Source organism: Panthera leo, chromosome D2 (genome assembly GCF_018350215.1).
Source record: "Panthera leo isolate Ple1 chromosome D2, P.leo_Ple1_pat1.1, whole genome shotgun sequence".
NCBI lineage: Eukaryota > Metazoa > Chordata > Mammalia > Carnivora > Felidae > Panthera > Panthera leo.
This window is the reverse complement of record NC_056689.1, coordinates 11,325,773-11,348,852: the sequence shown is the minus strand read 5'-3', so window position 1 is coordinate 11,348,852 and position 23,080 is coordinate 11,325,773. Positions and strand designations below refer to the sequence as shown.

Below are 23,080 nucleotides of genomic sequence, written 5' to 3'. Positions count from 1 at the left end.
ATTAGGAGTTATCTATATCCTATTGGTTCTCTTTCTCTGAAGAACCCTAATACAGTGATGAAAATCTCCAGACCTCAGATTTCATCTAGCTGGCTGTCTCGGAGGTTAAAATTGCCAGTAATGTGGGCAGATTCTTTTAGATCAGGCTTTGTAAACTATGGTGTGTGGGTCAAATCCAGCCCACTGCTGGAGTGCCCAGGTGACTCAGTTGGTTGAGAGTCCGACTCTTGATTTCAGCTCAGGTCATGATCTCATGGTTCGTGAGTTTGAGCCCCACATTGGGCTCTGCACTGACAGTGCAGAGCCTACTTGGGAGTCTCTCTCTCTGTTCCTCCCCTGCTCTTTCTCTCAAAATAAATAAAACTGGAAAAAGAAAATCCAGCCCCTTGCCTGTTCTTCTAAATAAAATTTTATTGGAACATAGACATGTACATTTTTTGACATATTACCCATACTGCTTTCAGGGTTAAGTAATATGAAAGAAACCTTAAGATGCATTTACCCCCAAGTATTCACAGTCTAGCCCTTTACAGAAAAGTTTGCCAGACCCTGTTCTGGAATTCCTTTTGATGGTGGAAGTGAAAGTGTTGATGGGCTGTCCCCCAGCAGTCCTGGAAATCCTGTGTGGAGAGCCAAAGTTAGGATGCCAGAGTGGGTGCCTTCAGAAGTAGATCTTTGCGGGGCGCCTGGGGGGCTCAGTCAGCTAAGCGTCCGACTCTTGACTCGGCTCAGGTCACGATCTCAAAGTTCATGGGTTTGAGCCCCACATTGGACTCTGTGCCCATAGCACGGAGCCTGCTTGGGGTTCTCTCTCTCCCTCTCTCTCTCTCTCTCTCTCTCTCTCTCTCTCTCTCTCTGCCTCTCCTCTACTCACTCTCTCTCTTTCTCAAAATAAAAAAAAAGAAGTAGGTTTTTGCAAGAGGGAGAAGGTAGCTAGGGCAAAAAAAAAAGTATCTCTTTGATCTGTGTAATGTATATTTGATTTTCAGAGCTTGACTTTTCTATAGGATCCTACAGCAGATGCCAAAAAAAGTCCTACGGAGTTGTTTGTGAATTTCTTTGCTTCTTGTCTTGTTCTGAGCAGTTTCATAACTTAGGACTTATCATACCTTTGCATATAAACAAGTATACGGTCCTACGGCAGTTCAATTCAACAAGCAATATTGAGTCTTTAACGCCATATTTAGAAACAGTAAACACAGCGTCATATTCCTCGTCTTCCTGCAAACCCCCAGAGCTACATTTGCCGTGCAAAGGCTCCTCCATGATGCCTAGGTGGGTTCTGTCTTTCATTCCTTTCTCACCAACCCAGTGACCATTAGCTTCGTTTTGCATGTGAAGACATGAGGCACGGAGAAGTTCAGTGACTTGGCATCCTCACGCAAGTTCACACAAAGAAGAGACGTCTTCAGAAAGTTAGTTACAGTCCAGCCTGAGAGTGATTTGTCAACTTCTCGGGGCCTTGTCATAGACGTGAGCCAGTGACTGTGATGTCACCGAGTGAAGACGCTCCGGGACAGCGCTCACAGGGAGAAAAAGTAGTTTCCTTGTAGGGTGAAGACTTCTCTTTACCGCGTAGAATCTTTTACTGATCGTGTTTTACGATTCTATGCTAAAGTCTCCTGATTGGAATTGGGTATCTTATAAAATCCTTATAAATAAATGTCAATATATGCCAAACTGTTACACAGTGCAGAGCTTGGAGGGGCTGTGCTTTTATTACTGTGCTAATGCTCGTTTTTTTCTGGGCCTCGGATGGACCCATCCTGGCTGTCAAAGTGCGTGCGTTCTACTGAGAAAGAAATGGTCCAACAGTTGAGATTAGACTTACATTGTATTTTATCGCTGAAAACACAAAAATAGCTGACTACTTTTATTTCAGTTGACACTATGATAATACTGATGAAAAGTGGAATTGATGACATAATAGGGAAAGTTTGTACTTATTACAAGAATAACCTTACAGGGCCTCTCCAGGCAGTTTTATGTGATCAACCTGAAATATGAGCTCCTTAATGAAGCGTGTTATACTGGGAGATAATGTGTTATGTAGGCATAGCTTGCAGTCTGCAGCCTGGAATTTTTCAGAGTATTGTCAAATAAGGCACACACTGTCGGTTATTAGGTGCACATTTTTTTTTTAATGTTTATTTATTTTTGAAAGAGAGAGAGAGGGAGAGAGAGAGACAGAGCATGAGCAGGGGAGGGGCAGAGAGAGAGAGGGAGACACAGAATCCAAAGCAGGCTCCAGGCTCTGAACTGTCCGCACAGAGCCTGATGCGCGGCTCGAACCCACAAACTGTGAGATCGTGACCTGAGCTGAAGTCAGACACTTAACTAATTGACTGAGCCACCCAGACGCCCCTGTTAGGTGCACTAAAAATTCATCGTCAGTGAAATTACAGTGACTTTGAAGTTTTTTTTAAGACTTTTTAAAATGTTTTATTTATTTTTGAGAGGGGGAGAGAGACAGAAAGAATACAAGCAGGGGAGGGGCAGAGAGAGAGGGAGACAGAATCCACAAAGCGAGCTCCAGGCTCTGAGCTGTCAGCACAGAGCCTGACGCAGGGCTTGAACCTGTGAACCACAAGATCATGACCTGAGCCGAAGTTGGACGCTTAACCGACTGAGCCACCCAGGCACCCTGAGTGACTTGGAGTTTTACTGATTCATGAGGTGGAAGATTCTTTGAAAAAAAAAAAAAAATTCTGTTACAAGGGATACCAGTGGCCAGTTATCTTAACACATGTTTTTCTTATCAGCTGTAACATTGTTTTGGTTCATTGCAAAGATAGTCTTTCAGTGAGCAGAGAGTTGCACAAGCACTTTGTTGTTTCATATCCTCATGACCTTCCCTTGCATTTTCGTGTCATTGACGCTGTTTGCATTGAAATCTCGTGTGATGCTGACTGAGCCCATAGGTGCTGTTGCTATAGGTCTGTTTGCTTTCTTAGAGAATCTTTCTCTTTTCTTAGTCTTCCTGTTGACAAAAACACTTGCTATGAAGATGATCATTTAGTTGTATGAGTTTAAATATGGTCTCTAATACCATTTGGTAAACTTGTGGATCTTTAAACTTGATACTTGAGACATATTGCAGGGAAAAGGGATGATCGCTTCATAGATAGAACAGGTGGATTTCTCCAAGTGGACCAGTTTTTAAATAAGTTTACATGTCCTTAGTGTCATTTATGATGGACTGAGATCCTTACTACATTTAGGATTTTGATATTGTAAGGTTACTTTTCGGTCTGAAATAGCCAATGCCTGCTTGATATGACAACCAGTGACATTCAGCACTTGGCATGTATTTATATGGCAGACTCTGTATAGAAGCAAAGATTTCCCCAGTTGTCATTGAAGAATTGCAGGTCATTGAGTTTTCTACACTTGCTGATGAATCATTTAAAAAAAATAGAGAGAAATAATGAAAGGCAAGAAGTCCCTTCAGGAGACAAATATCCAGAAAGGAGGTTCCAACTTTCCTTTTGACTTTACATTTGTGTTTTAAATGTTAATTTCCCCCCAAATTAAAATATCATTAGATTTCTACTTATACAAATAATAAAAGATCCTTGTTAAATTCAGTTAATAAAGGAAAATTGATGAGAGTAAAACATTTGAAGGATAATTCTTCCTATACCTTGTTATATATAATATATACAACTGTACATAAACATTACTTAATACTGTTTTTATCTTAGAGTACATTTTAGTTTCAAGCTTAGTTCCTACATAACTTTTATTATGTGATTAACATTACTGTCTTGGTGTTCATTATTCAAGAACTTTCTCCATGTTCATATAGATAATACCTCTGCATAGATACACATATACATACATACATGCAATAGATTTATTATGATTTACTGTTGTACAGAAATTTATATCATTTGCATTCTTGCATTTTACTTATCTTAATAATACATCATAGAATCCCTTCTTTATTTTCTGTTGGTTTATTTTGTTCACTACTTAATTTCTTCAGACAACTCAAGGTTTTTTTTTTTTTTGTCATTACTTCTTTAATAATCAAGGGATTTCAGGCCTAAATTTTTCAAAGTTTACCTGTGAATCATAGATTTGTTCTGAAGTACTCTTGTCCTCATTACATCCTAGATAAGGTCTAATTTCTATTTCCTCTCTGACCCATGAATTATTTATAAGAGTTACTGAGTTTTCCAAGTTGTTAGATTTTAAAAATCTTTTTAGTATTTATTTCCAATTTTTGTTGGTTATAATTAGAAAATAGGATGAGTACATGGCTTTACTTTTAAAAAAATCTGATAAAGGTTTTTTTTATGGCCAAGTACAAGATCTTTATTAAAGGTCATGATTGAGTTAAAAATCTGTGTATCTATATACATATATATACACATTACATCTATATTTTATTATTTGTTATTTTTAAGTATATATCCAGAGATGCTGATTTAATTTGAGAATTGTCTGTGCGTTGGAGTTTGTAAAGCTTTTCAGATTATTCTAGTATACAACCGAGGCCAAGAATCACTGCCCTAATAAAATAATGGTTCTAGCCCAGTGATTCTCAGAATGTGGACCAGTTGCATCAATGTCACCTGGGAACTTATTAGAAATACAAATTCTTCTCCTTACCATAGATCTACTAAATCGGGAACTTGGGGGTAGCAACAGATTGGGTCCAGCAATCTGTATTTTAAAAAGCCTGCAATGCAATTCTAATACTACAGATTGAGAGCCACTAATCTAAACCAGTAGCTTGACAGTGGGGATGGTTTTGTCCCCCAGAAGACATTTTGGTAATATCTTGGGAACATTTTTGGTTGTTACAACTGGGGAGGGGGAGTAGAAGAGACAAGTACTATTGGCATTTGGTTGGTAGGGTCCAGGAATCAGTGAACATCCTAAGTGCACTGGACAGCCACCCACAGCAAAGAATTAGCTGGCCCAAAATGTCAATAGTGCTGCTGTGTAGAAACTGATCTGGACCATGATTTCCACACTTTAGCTTCTGATTACCACCAGTTGGAGAACTTTTAAAAATCCTGACTCCAGGGGCGCCTGGGTGACTCAGTCAATCATCTGACTCTTGATCTTGATTCATGTCACGATCTCACAGTCTGTGAGTTTGAGCCCCATATCAGGCTCTGCACTTACAGTGCGGAGCCTGCTTGGAATTCCTGTCTCTCCTTCTCTCTCCCCCTCCCCAGCTACTGCTCCCTCTCCCTCTCCCTCTCTCTCTCTCTCTCTCTCTCTCTCTCTCTCTCTCTCTCTCTCTGTCAAAATAAAAATAAACTTAAAAAAAAATCCGGACTCCAGATTTGGTTTAATTGGTCATTGGTGAGGGCATAGCATCACGTTTTAAAAAGCTATCCACATAATTGTATCTGCAGCCATGATTGAAAATCACTGCTATGCCACTGTTTGTAGGTATACCTAAAACTCTTATAATAGATGGATCAAGGTGATTCTAAACCTACTGATCAATTTTAATATTAAAAAGGTAGACCAAGTAGTCATTATTACCACCTGATGTGATGTATTAGGAAGTATAAAACACTAGACCTAGAAATCCAACTACCATTTTAGAAGTACATGTTAACACTATGAGCATGTCATCAGAAAAATCCAGAATGTAGAAACTCCAAGACAAATGGTACAGATTTTTGTCAAGAGATAATGCCAACAAGGAAAAAAGAAGAAGGGAAAACTGTGAGTAATAGAAATTTAAGATATTTAACCAATTTGTGCATCTTGTTTGTATCTTGATTTGAAAGAGCAACAGAAAAACAAAACATTTTTGAGAAAATGGAAAATATGAACAGAAGGGATATTTCATAAAAGCAGATTTTACATAGGAGTGTGTGTGTGTGTGTGTGTCTGTATATCTACATATCTATATCTACATATGTATGTATGTATTTTTGGGGGGGAGTTGTATGTGAATGGGTTACTAGAGGTTATAGGTAAAACAAGGCTGGCCCTATGTTGATTGTTGTTGACACTGTGTGCTGGGCATATTGAGATTTAGCATAATACTCTCTCTACTTTTGTGTCTATTTGAAAATTTCCACAATAAAAACAATGAGAAGGAATATCTCAGTAAGTGAGAAGAAAAGTAGGTGAGAATGGTGTTAGAAAAACTGTCAAGATAGTAGGTATTTCTCCAGTGTAAAAAACCATCAATAGTCCATTGGATTTTGGACCACGGATATCATATGATGGCCTTAGCAAATGTGTTTCAATGGAGAGGTGGATCAGGAAGCAAGTGGAGGCACAGAGATCTGACAGGAGGTGATCCATGAGGAAGATATGGGGCAAGCAGGAGAGGAGAATATGGTCAATGGTCTTATTATGTTTGAGACAGGACAGGGTTGTGTGTGTTTGAATGATTGCAAAGATTCAGTAGACAGAGAGGGTGAGTCTCAGGGAAGAAACAAGGAGCACGTATAAGCATTGGTTTCCTTAAAACCATCTCAACAGGTTGGCAAAGAGCTTAAGTTGGATAACATATGTAAATTACCTAGCATTACTTCTGTCATAATTATCGTTATGAGAGCTTTGGAATTTGGGTGTGTGTGATGTGCATTCAAAGATAATTCTCTCCTTGTGTGTGAGACTTTTTTGGTTGATGTTTATATTTTCGGTGATACTTTTCTATCTTTAGTAATTTTGCAGATTGTTATAATATAACATTAAAATTAATGTGTTCTTATATTTCTTTACAGTGTTTGATGTATCTAGAACAGAATATAAACTGCAAATAATTATATGCATGTGTTGAAATAATAAGATTTTAAACTACACATAAACTCATAGCTGAGTACTTTAATGGACCTAAGTTAAATAAGTAAGGTGAATGTATTCACTGGAGGAGAGGGGGAGAGAGAGAGAGTGAGAGAGGAGGAGAGGTGGGCTGGGGAGAGGGAGGGGGAATAAATGGGAGTAGAGGGAGAAAATGATGTGAGAATATGTTTAAGTTAAATGTTTATTCAGGGCAAACTTAAATTGATCACTTACTGTTACTTTTGTTATTTTTATTTCCAGCTGTATTGTCTCGTGCCAGAAAGTATGACCTTATCCAAAGGCTTTCCCTTGGCTTTTTTTCTTGTAATTGCCTTGAGAAAATAGAGTCCAAGAATGACACTCGTTGAAACTGGGCTTTTTTTTTCTTTTTTTAACCAGAACTGTTCACTATGAAGGCGGTGCTGTATCTGTCCATGCACGTTCCCTGTGGAGACTAGAGACACTAAGAGTTGCGTAAGTAGAAGCCGTAAATACAGCCGAGTGCTCCAAGTGTACAAAATCCTGTGGACCTGTGCTTTTATGGAAAATACTCATGCTAACTACAGTAAACAAGCAAATGAAACACTGAGGAAGTGGTGGAGAGTTTCTACTCTTTCCCTTCTGCCTACCTTTCTTTGGCTTTTTGTGGCCTAAATTCACCAGGCAGTACACAATAATTCTATATAGTCTGCTCTTGTCTTTAGCCTTATTTGTTTTGGTGACATCATGTCATCTTGGTCTGTGAATCTCCTGGCAGAAGGTGCTCCTAGGAGAGGGTGACATAAGGTTTGGAAACAGGACAGATGGTTTGCGAGCCTGTTACACATTTCAGGTCTGATGGACTCTGGATTTAACCTTCTAAAGGCATATGTAAAACAGGAAACTTGAACTTGAACGAGAGTACAGGAGTCTTACTGTCAGTCACTGCCTTTATTTACAGACATCTTGATAGCTGAGTGAGAAATTTGGACTGTAATACAAAGTCACTGTGTATTTGTTTTTTATGGAAACAAATATACACATATATATATATAGGTATATATTCTAGACATATATATATGTATGTATATATTATATATATATATATAATATATATATATACATATATATATATTATATATATATATATATTATATATATATGTATATCTTCTTTTTTTCCCTTTCTGGTGACTTCAAAAAGTTGTTCAGAGATTGACTTATAGTTCCTTTATATAAATTCAATATTGATTATAAAGGTGTCATTTTGAACTATTTTAAATAGAATATTAGATCTTTTTTTTTTTTTAATGATTGGAAGGTTCAGTCCTTTGCCTAAAAAGTGCTAAGTTTTCATGTATTTTTTCCCTATTTTATTATACTTTTGGAAATTATTGATTTAAGATTATAGCTTCCATGGAGGGGTATAGGGAACTGTCTTGGTATAGAGTAACTACCTTTGAAGACCTAATATTTTGAGATTAATGCTTATCTAATGATGATTAAGATAGTTTAGTAGTCTTGAAGTGCCTGGGTGGCTCAGGTGGTTATGCCTCTGACTCTTGGTTTCAGCTCAGGTCATGATCTCACGGCTCATGAGTTCGAGCCCTGCATCAGGCTCCATGCTTGGCAGTACAGAGACTGCTTGGGATTCTCTCTCTTTTCCTCTCTCTCTGCCCCTTTATGTACGCTCTCACTCTCTCTTAAACTTAATAAATAAACTTTAATAATAATAACAAAAGATAGTTTGGTGATCTTTAGTTGTTTTTTCTTATATATCCTATACATTAATTTTGAAAAAATTTGAAAATGTATCCTTGAACATTGTAAGTTTTGACATAGACAGTTTCTACTGTCAGTTTAAATAGATGTGTAGAATATAACTTATAATGTGTTATAAGTAGTGACGTCTTAAAACAAAATGAGCATACCATTTTTTTAAAGTGTCTTATTGATTACAAATACTGATGTGATTTAATACCCATCTTTGTTTATTGAAAACACTTGAACATAGTCTTTATTAACAGTAAAAATTATTTAAAAAATTATTAAATCATTATTTTTGTTACTCTGTCATGGCCATTTTTTTTATCCCAGTCATCTTTTTTTTATGATTGAAAGACTTTTTTTTTTAACTCATGCTATCATACACCTATGCAACAAAAATATGTATGTAAATTAAGTTGATTTTTTATATTTCTTTTCTTTAAATGTTTATTTATTTTGAGAGAGAGAGAGTATGCAAGCAGGGGAGGGGAGAGAGAGAGAGAGAGAGAGAGAGAGAGAGAGAGAGAATCCCAAGCAGGCTCCTGATGTGGGGCTCGAACCCATGAACCATGAGATCATGACCTGAGCCGAAACCAAGAGTCAGATGCTTAACCGACTGAGCCACCCAGGTGCCCCTTATTTTTTACATTTCTTATGATAGTAAGTCTATAACTTCAAAAAGTTCTTCTATATTAACCTCATTAATTATTAATTAACTGAGGATATGTTTCTTCCAAATAAATACCTACTTGATGAAATCCACGTGAATATTAAAGCTTTTGGTAAATATTGAAATTCAATGTAAAATTTTATTCGAAATGCATCTCTTAATGAGATGGAAAAAGGAGTGTCATCCTCATAAAACAAAGGGAGAGAGACTGAGCTTTCATGTGCTTTATAGATTTTTCAGAGAATTTAGGGAAAGAGATTTTAAATATGTGTATGTATTTCCTTTCCTTTGTGTTTTATAAAAATGCAGCTTAATTAGAGAAGTGAAATAGTCGATAGAAATGAAGCTTAGAGAGGTGGCATTGCCATTGGAAAACAGATTCCAGATGGGTTTTCAAATTCATAGATATTCGTACCCTTCGTGATTGTGTGCTTAAAGAAATGGATTTTTTTTTTTTTTTGAGCAAACAAGGCCCTAAATCTGTCTCATTTTATAGATTAAACAAAACAGAAAACAAAAGGAAGGATGTGAATTCCTGAAAACCAGACAGGGCTTCCTTTTTATATTGTCAGCCTTGTAATTGATGAACTGTAATTACATAATTCCAGATCGTTCTGGACATCTGGTCTGGATTCTGTGTCTCTACTGTTGCCGAATGTTTGAAGTTTGAAATGGGAAGCATGGGCTTTGTTTTAACTTTGAATTCGGATGACTGATAATATAGCAAGAGCCTGGTCTTGTGGTCAGCCAGAGGTGAAAGGGGGCGCTTCCGAGCCTCAGGTATGCGGCTGTGCGGATTGTTTCAGAGTCTAAATGGCAGCAAGGGGAGCCTCACACCAGAAGGCAGAGCAAGTAGCTTTTCAACCACTTGAAAGATGGGGGGCGCCTGGGTGGCTCAGTCGGTTAAGCGGCCGACTTCAGCTCGGGTCGCGATCTCGCGGTCTGTGAGTTCGAGCCCCGCGTTGGGCTCTGGGTTGATGGCTCAGAGCCTGGAGCCTGCTTCCAGTTCTGTGTCTCCCTCTCTCTCTGCCCCTCCCCCATTCATGCTCTGTCTCTCTCTGTCTCAAAAATAAAACGTTAAAAAAAAAAATTAAAAAAAAAAAAAAGATGGAAGAGAGATGTTTTTTTGTACCGTGTGACCCTCGATTTATACCATGTCATCCTCTTGTACGGTAGGAAAGCAGGTTCACTTGTAATGAATGTAATTATGTTAAAGTGTTTCTTCAGGTTCTGTTGAATTTTTGAACTACTTTGACTTCACTGTTAATGTGACTGCATTTAGTTTCCGTGTCTTATTGTGTACCTTGGCCATGCAAATACTCATTTTTTCTTTATACTTAGGAAATGAGAGTCACTGATTCTCCTTATGCGTATAATGGAATTTTGCACCCAAAAGTCAATATTTATGTTACAATATTTGGGGTGTTCTTTTTTTTCCTAGAAGAAAGTCTCCAACTATGTATTTGTTGCAATTTATACAGCCTAGTACTTAGATATTTTGTATCACATACTCAGTAATGTTGTCATAAGTTTTTCAGTAGCATGAACATTTTAATAAGGTAAGTTTTAGTTTTGGGAGTTAAATAAGATGGAACACACTTTGCTGTATTTTACCCCAACGTGAAGTTGTAGGAACATTTAAGTACGATATGTGCTGGTTTCTGTAGTGGGAATGATCACTGCAATGAAAAATATGCCTTATGTGTCCTTCACATTCAGCTTTCTTGTATGTCACAAAAACCCCACAAAAATCAAAGATGGATGTGTCATGAGGAATGACCAAATACTCCCCATTCCTTTGAAGTCATTTCAGGTAAATGTAGATAAGACATAGGGAACAGGTTTCTGCTATGTTACCATAGGAAATTGCTTTAATGTTACTATTCCTATTTTCAGTTTTTACTAAATATTGTCTTGCCCCCTTGATTCTCCTAGGCTTTTCCTCTTTTCTTCTGGGCCATGGGCATTGCAGGCCAGCTAATTTGAGTGGCTTTAAGCTAAAGAAAATGTGCTTCGACTTTACAGTTTTGCCAGTGATTGTCCCAATTCATTCCATCCCTGACATAATCCTCTTGGTGACTTGAAAGGAGTGCTTGTAAATATGTGTCCTAATCAGTAGATTCGCACACAATATCCAGAATACCTTCTAGAAGTTCTGTTGCAAAGTATTACTTTGTCAAAATTTGGGACTATTTTGAAAATGAATTTTTATGGTAATTAAGATGAGTCATTGCTTAGAAAAGCATTCAGATGCTTCTTCAAATAATGGAAATGAATATTAAAAATAATTGTGTTTTCCAAAGCATCTGCCAAGGATATACTTAATTTTATAAGAAGGGAATGAACAGAGCTGGTTTATTTACCAGACTAGGAATGATTTAATATTCTGTTGTTGGTAACCGAACTTTAATTGCATTTAAAAAAATGTTTATTTTTGAGAGTCAGAACATGAGAGGGGGAGGGGCAGAGAGAGAGAGAGGGAGACACAGAATCTGAAGCAGGCTCCAGGGTCGGAGCTCTCAGCACAGAGCCCAACGCAGGGCTTAAACTCACAGCTGTGAGATGGTGACCTGAGCGGAAGTCGGACACTTAACCGACTGAGCCACCCAGGTGCCCCTAATTTCATTTTTAACAATACTGTGTTATTAGTAGGATTTATTGGTACATGGTTATTAATTTAGTCGGGGGATTGTCCGAATTCTCTTTATAAACAAATCCGTGTAATAATGACCTTATCACAATATCTTTTTTTTATTTTTTTTTATTTTTATTATTTTTTTTAAGTTTTTTTTTTTAATGTTTTTATTTATTTTTGAGACAGACAGAGACAGAGCATGAACGGGGAGGGACAGAGAGAGAGGGAGACACAGAATCGGAAGCAGGCTCCCGGCTTTGAGCCATCAGCCCAGAGCCCGACGCGGGGCTCGAACTCATGGACCGCGAGATCTTGACCTGAGCTGAAGTTCGGTCGCTTAACCGACTGAGCCACCCAGGCGCCCCAACCTTATCACAATATCTTTCTACTGTTAGTTTTCCCTGTCAATATTTGAAGCCAAAAATCTAGTTTAGAAAAACAGCATAAAATTGACTTAGAGTTTACTAAGATTGGCAAATTTGAAAAAAATATTCTCAATTTGTAGAATAGGAAAAAAACATAATTTTTGGTGACTTTTGTAATGACCCTATATTAAAGTAAGCTTATTGATTAATTCAATCATATAGAAATCCTTCATTTCTATAATTTTTATCTTTTCGATTTAATACATAGTGATAAAAAGCTTCCAGTGTAATTGTCTTTATAAATCATTATCTCTGTTTCTTTTGTTTTCTTTTTTCCATTGACATGGGAAGCTTCATGACAGACATTTTATGTATGTATGTATTTTAATGTTTTTATTTATTTTATTTTTGAAAGAGAGAGAGAGTACCAGCAGGGTAGGGGCAGAGAGAGAGGGGGAAACAGAATCCGAAGCAGGTTCTGGGCTCTGAGCTGTCAGCACGGAACCCAACATGGGGCTCAAACTCATGAACCGCAAGATCATGATCCGAGCCGAAGTCGGACGCTCAACCAACTGAGCCACACAAGCGCCCCACAAACATTCTTTTTAGAGTTACATTTTTTCTCTTTATAAAGTACATGACGGTATCCCCTTTATGTTTTTTGCCTTAAGTTCTAATTTGTTTAATAGCAACTTTACCATCACTATCTCCTTTTGAATTTATATGCATGGTAATTGCTGTCATTCATTTACTTTTAGTTCTTTAAAACATTATTTGATTGTCAGCATACTTCTTGTCAATGATAAGAGACTGTCTTTCCTTGCACATCACCATATTAACTGAACGTCTTGCATATCAGAGCCTTGTTTCCCTACCTTACTTTCGTGAGTCCAAGGTTCAGATACACACGACTCAGCTGACACAGCACTGTGCAAAACAAGGATGGTCTGCATCTTGAGTTTTCTTTTCGACCCTGTCTGAAAGTTATTTCGAAAAGCGGGTTTTAATGATCATAACTTTGCTTTTTACCTTTTTTTCTGCAACCTTAGTTTGCATGTTCCCATTATTGTGTTTTACTTTTTTCTCTCTTGACCTTTTTAGAAATCTTTTCTTGGTTTGTCCTTTTTGCTGATGAGTTTTTAATGATATAACTGTTTCACATTATTAAAATTCAGTGCCTAGGAATAGGTTTCTTTTTTCAAGTATGTACTTTGTATATATGAGCTCCAATTAATCAGACTTAAGCATTGACTAAATTACCACTGTTTTTCAAGTCTGTGCGAATCCAACAAAAATTTTATTTTTCCAACAAAAGTTTTTGAGCTAGTGAATCTAAAGTATTATTTAAACTTAAAATTTCTATCCTAATTTCTGTATCTGTGACTCACGATTAGATGTTAACTTAGAACATAAGTCCTTAGTCATCTTTGCATAGAGTAGTATGTAGTGTGGATGGTGTTCTATTTACTTAAAGGTGAAGTCCTAGAGTTAAATTTCACTCCTATTTACTTTTAGGTATGCAACATTGACTGTTAGTTAATCATTCTGTTTAACCATTTTGTTATTTGTGTAATGAAATTAATACCACCAACGTCCTAAGGGTTTTGAGAACATTAGGCAATATATTCAAAGCAAATTTCAATGTCCGACACATACGTTTTAATTGCTTTTTCTCCTGTGATTGTGGATGCCGTTGGATCAAGTCTTAACTGTGTTTGTCAGGTGGAGTGGAAGCCACATAAGATGGGGCCAGCCCTTCCGACTACGCCATGTCACAACAGGAAAGTACTTGAGTCTCATGGAAGACAAAAACCTTCTACTCATGGACAAAGAAAAGGCTGATGTAAAGTCAACAGCATTTACCTTCCGATCTTCCAAGGTAAGAGAAAATGTAATTTCGGGCTACGTGTCAGTATATTCCCATCACATTTCTTTCAATGTTAGAAATGCAAACAAAGAAATGATGTAAGAACATTTTACATGTCTTTCTAAATTTCCAGTTCCTCTTCTATCCATTCCTTTCAGTAAAACTCTGCTCACGTGTCTCACCTGGTTTATAGTTCTTTGGTTGTTTACATAAAACGCATTCATCAGGCTTGTTTGTTTTCTTAGACTTAGGCACAGTTAGCACAAACCTCGTGCTGTTGTCATATAACAATATGACGGTAAAACACATCAAAACTTTTTCCTCAAAGACACATTTGTTTTCATGTCTGCTCTTCTATGCGGATCTTTCTTCTTATGTCTTTTGAATCATTTGTAGGAACAAGACGTCCTAGAAAACTCTTTAGATCTCTAATGAGAATCCCTTTGAACCAGATGATGAGTAAAATAGAAAAAAAATACATGTGCATCAAAGTCAAGGTGGAATGCTGGTGCTCCAGCACAACTGGGCCCCTCAGTACCTCATGGCTGGTCCCCGACTGATCAGCCCCACAATGCAGTGGATTCCCAGTCATGGTTCAGCAAAAGAGCAAATGTCCTGAACAGTGAGGAGTCTCAGGAATGGTTGAAAAATCACATGTTCAATTGACCAATGCCGAGCACCTATTGTATTCATTTTTATCATATATTTCTGTCCTTCAGTGAATGAAGGATGAAACTCGAGCATAATGGTAGGAATGGGGCTGATTACTGGTTAGTTTTGTTGCAGAGATGTAGAACCTGATGCCCCTGTTGTAGCTAATGGTTAAGTTTGGGTGAGTCCAGAAGTAACCGAGAGAAGACAGTAGCCTGGGTACCCGTCCGTAGTGCCACTCTGTTAGTTCTTCTGCTCTGCAACATACAGAGTGGTGGAAGATAATACTGGACTCTTGACTTCCTCAGAGATCTCTGGGAGAGACAGCAGTGTAGATAGCTATTCCGTGTGGTGAAAAATAGACAAAACTGCTAAACCTGAATGGACAGTCTCAGACCGGACCCGCGTCTGTGTATTTGTTGTATGGGCCCCACAAAGGGCTCTGAAAGCTGTGTCTTGTGGACCTCTGGTGGACAGTTGTTCCTTGTCTCCGTAGTTGGGAAGCACAGTGGATCTCATTGTGAATGAGCTTGGTGTTGAGGGGCTTCTTCCTCAAGCCTACCTCAGCAGAAGAGGGGGAGGGTGCTGGTTTAGCCACTGATCGCACCACAGTCAGAAAAAGACAAAAAATCAGCTCACTAAAGAGGGATCAGTTATCTGATGGTAGAAGCTCTTTTTTTAAGTAAAAAAAGATGGTACCAGGGGCGCCCGGGTGGCTCAGTCGGTTATGCGTCCGACTTCGGCTCAGGTCACAATCTCACAGTCTGTGAGTTCGAGCCCTGCGTCGGGCTCTGGGCTGATGGCTCAGAGCCTGGAGCCTGCTTCCGATTCTGTGTCTCCCTCTCTCTCTGCCCCTCCCCCATTCATGCTCTGTCTCAAAAATAAATAAAACCGTTAAAAAAAAAAATTAAAAAAAAAAAAAGACGGTACCTATTACAATGACATACAGCTTTATTGTAGAAAATGAGAAAAACTAAAGGGAACACATGACATGCTAGCAAAATCTAATTCAGCAAAATAAAATCCCAGAGAAGTAGAAGAACCTGAGGAGTCATATCGCAGTGAAAGACACTGGAAAAGTTTTCCACACTGTAGCATTTGCAAAGCAAAAATCGAACAAAAATTAGGGGCAAAAGAGAAAAAGTGAAAAAGAGGCGCGCTGATTGCCTCCCATAACACATAAGGGCAAAGAATATTTTTTTTAATTGAAAAATCAGGTAATGGAAGTATAAGATATTTAACAGGGAAAAGGCAAACACTAAAGTATAATGAAATTTACTAAAATAAGGTGGTGGAAAAGAGGGAATTTGGTGAAAAAAAAAAAAAAGAGGAAAATACTACCATTCTTATTGTGCACAGACCAGTCCAGTAGAAAGAGGACAAGGCAGGGGCGGGGCGCTTGGATGGCTCAGTTGGTTAGGCATCCAGCTTCAGATCAAGTCATGATTTCACGGTTCATGAGTTGGAGCCCCACATTAGGCTCTCTGCTGACAGCAGAGAGCCTGCTCTGGATCCTCTGTCCCCTTGTCTTTCTCTGCCTCTCCCCAGCATCGCACACACACTCTCTCTCTCTGAAAAATGAATAGACATTTAAAAAAATTAAAAAAAGAAAGAGGACAAGGCACAAAGGATAGGCTCTGCATAGCCACAGAAACCCACAGTCAACAAAGACCATAGGCCATGTAGCAAACAATTAGAAAACAAATAAATGTAAAAACAGAAAATCTAAAATGTTGACAGGTGGAGACTCAGTGTATTTGCCTTATCATTACATAAAAATGGGCTAAAATTACAATTTAAAACAATTTCATATTGGATCATGAAGTATAAATAATACTGACATAATGAGACACTTCTAGAACAATTTTATCTGGAAAGTTTGTAAATTACAAGATGGTTAATTGAATACCAAGAAAATACAAACCAGAACAAAGCAGGATGTCTGATTTAATATCAGATGAGGAGAAATTCAGGCATTGAAAGCGTTGAGTGAAAAAAAGAAGGATACTTCCTAGTATCAAAGAGCAGAATTCACTGAGGATGTAAACAGTTACCAAATCTTTATACCGAATAAAATGACATAGTATTAATATTCAGTAAGCAAAACCTATAGGAGATACAAGAAGAAATAAAGAGAAAAACCACTGGTAGGATACATGAAGTCTGTAATTTAATTGTTTTTAGAGGGGGGATTGTTTTACTGAAATAAAATAAAACCTGTGCAGGTAAGTTTCATCATTCTTTGTTATGGCAAAAGCTTGGAAAAGACTCAGATATTCAACAAATATAGTTGATAGGTAAGTGGTATTAGCTATTAGAATATACAGATCTGGAAAAATATCCATCATAATATTGTTGAGTTAAAATAAAAAGCAAATCATAATGTAACTTAAAAAAATTATTTATTTATTTTTTTTTACTTAAAGAAATCCTTGGGGTGCCTGAGTGGCTCACTTGTTTAGGCATCTGACTTCGGCTCAGGTCATGATCTCGCGGTTCATGAGTTCGAGCCCCGTGTTGGGCTCTGTGCTGACAGCTCAGAGCCTAGATTCTGCTTTGGATTCTGTGGCTGTCTCTCTCCCTGCCCCTCCCCTGCTCACACTCTGTCTTCTCTCTCCTTCAAAAATAAATAAACATTAAAAAAATGAAAAAGTAATTAAAATCTATGATGAAAATTGTTGTGCATTTACATGATAAAGAAGCATTGAATTTACAACCAACTAAAACAGAATAAAAAGTCTTTAATTATAGATGAAATTATTTTTAAAATAAAGTATTTTTTATATTGTCAAGATTTTAGAGAAAATAGTGTAAGTTGATTCTCTCATCCCTGTGTTCATTTCTACATTTGAACATGGCCCCTGGTCTTTGAAATAAAGACACTTAAAGGTGTATATATGATGGAATACTAACCTCAAATAAGGCTGCCATTGAGATTAACGATTATGGATCAAGTGGCAGAAATAGAAAGAACAAAACATTTTCGGGATGTAGTTTTTATTATGTCATTTTTACTTGGAATTTTTTATTCTTAGTTCAAAAAATTTTTAAGATGTTTTCAAACCTGCACACTTCTGCAATGAAAATAAGTATAACAGCTAATAACTTATTATATGCCAAGTAGTGTACTAAGCACCTTAAGTGAATTATCTTGTTTAATCCTAGATCAAGCCTATGAAGCTTAGATACTTTTTTCATTTTAATTTTAATTTTTTTTTAATTTTTTTTTTTTAACATTTATTTATTTTTGAGGCAGAGAGATACAGAGCCTGAACAGGGGAGGGTCAGAGAGAGAGGGAGACACAGAATCCGAAACGGGCTCCGGGCTCTGAGCTGTCAGCACAGAGCCCGATGCGGGGCTCGAACTCACAGACCGTGAGATCATGACCTGAGCCGAAGTCGGCCGCTCAACCGACTGAGCCACCCAGGCGCCCCCATTTTAATTTTTTAATTAATGTCTTATTTAGAGAGAGAGAGAGCAAGAGCAGGGGAGAGGGGGTAGGGGAAGAGGGGCAGGGGGAAAGATAGAGAGCATCTCTCTTGGGGGAGTTAATCCCACGACCCTGAGATCACAACCTGAGCTGAAATCAAGAACCCGATGCTCAATCAACTGAGCCACCCAGGAACCCCATTATTTTTAATCTTCATTATGCAGATGGGAAACAGTGGCTTGGGTGAGTTGTGTGACAGCTCCAGATTTTGGATGCAAATACTAAAACTAATAAGAAAATTAAAGATGTAATAATAATAATAATAATGGCAGGTAGAAAATATATCTTGCTCACTTGGAATAGTCTGACTATTATGGTTGTTTAGGGATTGATTAAATATCTAAAATATAAAAACAAAGTGGAGAATTTTTTTTCTTATCAAAATAGTTATGCCAAGTTATGGAGATGGATTTTGTATCTAATCAGGATTAAATTCAAAATAAACTTTTTCAGTTACCTTTTTTCAACAATGTTTGATAGCATAATAGAAAATAATGCCAACTATAATTTTACAGAAAATAGAGAAATTCAGTAATAGTTTTTACGCTGATTCTTTCTAGTGGCAATCTGCACAAGAATGAGCTCACTGAAACCTTTGGGGTTAAGATAAGGTGTAGCAGTCAAAGTTCAACCAGAGAAGCGGAGCCAGCGTTGAGACGTGTATATTAAGGGATTTTTATTATGTGGATTTGCTTTATGAGGTTGTGAGGGCTGGCCAAGTAAGCCTAGAGTCCGTAACGCAAGTGGCTGGAAAGAAAGATCATGATTGGGATGGAACGCCATGGGCCCTAGCTGCTTAGGGAAAGCCTAAGCCTTCTTTAAAGAGTTCACCTGATTAACTGTTACTCACCCATAGTATTTGTTCACAGTCAATTCAATACAGACTTTAATTACATCTGCAAGATCGTCTCACCTTTGCCATAGAACATAATCTAATCACAAGTGCTATCCCATCATACACACTGGCCCAGCCCACCCTCAAGGGGTGGGGTTTATCCAAGATATTAGAGGACTTCTAAGGCACTGTGACCTTGTTTGCCGCGAGGGAAACCCCTCAAAGATCCTTCCAGCACAAGAAATGTTTTAAGGCCTTTCTCTCTACAAACACACCCACCAGTGTATCTTCGTGAGATTTCTAAACAAACACCAGGGACAAAGAAAGCTATGTATTTTTTATACACCTGCCTTGGATGGACCGAGCTTGGCCTGGCATATCGGTTCCAGTAATTTCTCTGACCCCGTTACATTTTTAGATTCACATTTTTCAGTGACCAACCCTTTTATGTTTAAGTATGGCACCATATAAAAGCAAAAGGGTATATATATATTTTGACGTTGAGCTTTTAGTTTTCCTAACTTTAACGATTATTTGTTTAAGGGAGAACTGGCTGTTACAAAAACAAACACACCATCCTCTGAGGATAAAGGCCTTTTTTTATTTTCCTTCCTATCAGCCACTTGGTAGAATAATTTGGATGGATTTAGGGATGGTGTAATTGGAAGAATCTCACTGAACTACCTGGTTCATATAATGAGAACATAATCCTGCATGACTAGCTTAAATTTCTTAATGGGCCTCATTTGGTATATGTAATGCCTGTATATCACTTCGTATGGACAGTTGATCACAAATAGTTTTGGCTTTACTAGTCAGTTTCATATGCCCAATGCCAAAATGTCACTTAATATTTTTCACGCTGATCTTTTTTACTTCTAAAACTCTTTTGGTATTCATTAGGAAATCATGTTTTCTAAGCATTCGTAAGTGGAATCATTTGAATGTTAGACTTGGGAATAGTTTCTGAAGGGGTATGCGCTTTTTTTTTTTTCCCCAAAAATTGATTTATTAATTTAGTAAATCTTTGTTGAGAATCTAGGATTTGCAGGGACTGTTCTGCTCCTGGGATATGGGCCACTGAGGTGAAGGAACCAGACATATGATTCATGCTCTTGAAAAACTAATTAACAGTCAATGGGAAAGAAGGCAGTTGAGAAGTAATTTCAGTGAAGTGCCAGTATCTCTCTCTAGTTAAAGTATTGTGAGTTATGGTTGTCCATGAATCACAAGAGAAAATGTCCAAAAGATCACCTAACAGTAAAAATAGAATCCTTTTCAATAACTCGAGACTGTGTCAAAAAAAGTTGTTTTCTTTCTGAGCATTTTTATGGTCCTCAGATCGCAAGATTATTCTTTATAGGATGGAAAAGTAGACTATTTAAAAATGTATGGATGTTAATGAATGCTAAAATAATAGGATCTAAACACTTCCTCAATGAAATGCAGAAGGTATGGGAATTAAATCTTTATCTGGTCTTTTGAGGAAAGTTTTTACCTAATGGCAAAGTACTTATTATGTCAGAGTGCTTTTAAAAGCATTCTGATCTTGGGGTGCCTGGGTGGCTCAGTTGATTGAGCATCCGCCATTGGCCTAGGTCATGATCTCACGGTTCATGAGTTTGAACCCCACACGAGGCTCACTGCAGTCAGCCTGTCAGTGTAGAGCCACAGAGCCTGCTTTGAATCCTCTGTCCCCCTCTCTCTCCCCTGTCCCTGCTTGTGTTCTCCCCAAAATAAATAAATATTTAAAGCATAAATAAATAAATAAATAAATAAATAAAAGCAATCTGATCTTGAGATTGGAAAATTTCTACTGACCTGCTTTCAACTTCATTGTCTCCTTAGTAATTCCAATTTGATGTTAAGCTGACCCAATTAATTTTATATTTCAATTACTGTTTTCATTTTGCTATTATATTTCATTTTATGTAGTTTATATTTCTTCACCTGAGAGTCCCATCATTTTATTCATTATGTGTATATTTTCCTTTATGTCATTGAACGTAGTTTATATTTACAATGGTCACTTTGAAGAGTTTGTCTGCTGGGTTGCCTGGGTGGCTCAGTAGGTTGAGCATCTGAGTCTTGATTTCGATTCAGGTCACGATCTCACGGTGGTGGGGTCGAGCCCTGCATTGGGCTCCCGCGCTGAGCGTGGAGCCTGCTTAAGATTCTCTCTCTCCCTCTGCCTCCTTCCCCCTAAAATAAATTAACAAAAAATAAAGTCCTTGTCTGCTAATTGTAAGGGCTATCTGTGCATCCTTTCTATTCCCTATCGTTATTCTGTTTTCTTTGGCATGGGTCACAGTGGTTTTGTTTTCTTAATTTAGTATGATCACTTTTTCTTGTGTTTCACATATACTAATTTTTGACAGTATCTATTGGGTATTAGAAATGGTAGGTTATAGAGACTCTGAATTTTGTTAAGGTTCCCCCCGCCCCCCCGCCCTGAAGAGTGATTTTAGTTTCAGCAGGCAGTTAACCCTGTTGGACTGAAACTCCAGTTTTGTTCTCTGTTTTGCAGTGGGCAGTTGCTTGTATTTTTGCACAGTTACATCAGCTTTCATCTGCTTTCATTCCGCAGGGCATAGTTTAGTGGTCAGCAAGAATTTGGGTGAATTTTATAAGCAGATTTTGCAGATACCTTTTCACTACAGGATTTAGCTCATCTAATTTTCCAGCTGCTTGTGAGCCTTATGGTGTGTTCTCTGATATCTCAAGCCAGTAAGGCAGCAGATTCCTTCTGCATGAGCTGCAAGCAGATTGGGCAGGGTATGTCCCAAGGCAAAAAGCAGCCTTTAAAGTTTATTTATTTTTGAGAGAGAGAGAGAGAGAGAGAGAGAGAGAGAGAGAGAGAATTCCAAGCAGGCTCTATGCTCTCAGCATGGAGCCCTATGCGGGACTGCCCTACACAGGGCTTGATCTCAATTGTGACATCATGACCTGAGCCAAAATCAAGGGTCAGATGCTTAATCAGAGGAGCCACCCAGGCATCCCAAAAGGCAGCTTTAAAAAAATCACATGGGTACTATTTTTCTTTAGAGAGAAAAATATTCTCCGATTTCTCCCTGCTTTTGATCCCTCTTAAGGATCTTCAGATAGATTCTGGAAAGTATGTCTTCTAAATTTTACAATTGTTCTCTCTGGGAGGATTAGTCCAACTCCACTACTCTATCATTTCCCAAAGCCAGAATAATTAAAAAAAAAAAATAACATGTGTTGAGTGAATGTAGAGTATTAGTAAAATTATTACTTGTCTAATCTGGATACGTTATTTCTAGTAAAACAGGCTAGTTTTATGTTAGGTGCTTTTTGTAGCTGTCATATTCTTGACTCATGTTTTGCCTCTGCTTATAGTTGTTCAAAGCATCTGGATTATTTTTACCTGAATTTCTCCTTCCCTCTAAGTCTGAGTTACAGAAAATGACAGGAAATAAAAGAAAGAAGGAGCATGAATGGCCTTTATTCTTTCATACAGCAAATAATCACTTTACTTTTTTCTAATGTTATTTTAGCCATTCTTGCCTGACCTGAGGCTCAGAGATAGTCACTAAGACACTCTACATGACGTACCATGGTTAAAACTAATTCAGAGAGAGATGTGAACTATTTAATAAAAAGCAAACAAAGCATAACTTTACAATTAGTAATTGTGACTTCTCAAAACACAATCCGCAGTCTATAAAAGTAGGCTACCAACGAACTCCCTTGGATAAAAAACAAAAAAACAAAACAACAACAAAAAACAAGAAAGTTAGAATGTTAGAGGCTCATTGTTTTATTTTGAGGAGATAATTACATCGTTATATTTTCCCCTAGAATTTAATTTTCCCATTGATAGGGTTGGAGCAAGTAGATTAGTAGTTTATCTTGTTTGATAGAATGAAATTGGAATAGCTTAATTATCTGTTTTATTGCAGATTCTTGGAATAGTGTTTCAAGTTATTTGCATAATGGTTAAATCAACTTAACATATAATTGTATTCATTTTCTTACATGACCTTGACCTTTTGTATTAAGAATTTCAATTCATTTTAATTTTCAATTGTT

General features: G+C 37.5%; 1 protein-coding gene across 1 annotated transcript in view; it reads left to right on the top strand.

Moving 5' to 3' along the window:
• Positions 1 to 23,080, top strand: part of RYR2 (ryanodine receptor 2) — a 765,551-nt gene that overhangs the window by 352,838 nt on the left and 389,633 nt on the right. Inside the window, exons 11-12 of the mRNA XM_042907783.1 lie at positions 7,168 to 7,242; positions 13,906 to 14,062. Of these exons, the coding sequence (XP_042763717.1) occupies positions 7,168 to 7,242; positions 13,906 to 14,062 (232 nt within the window). The remainder of the gene's footprint in view (positions 1 to 7,167; positions 7,243 to 13,905; positions 14,063 to 23,080) is intronic.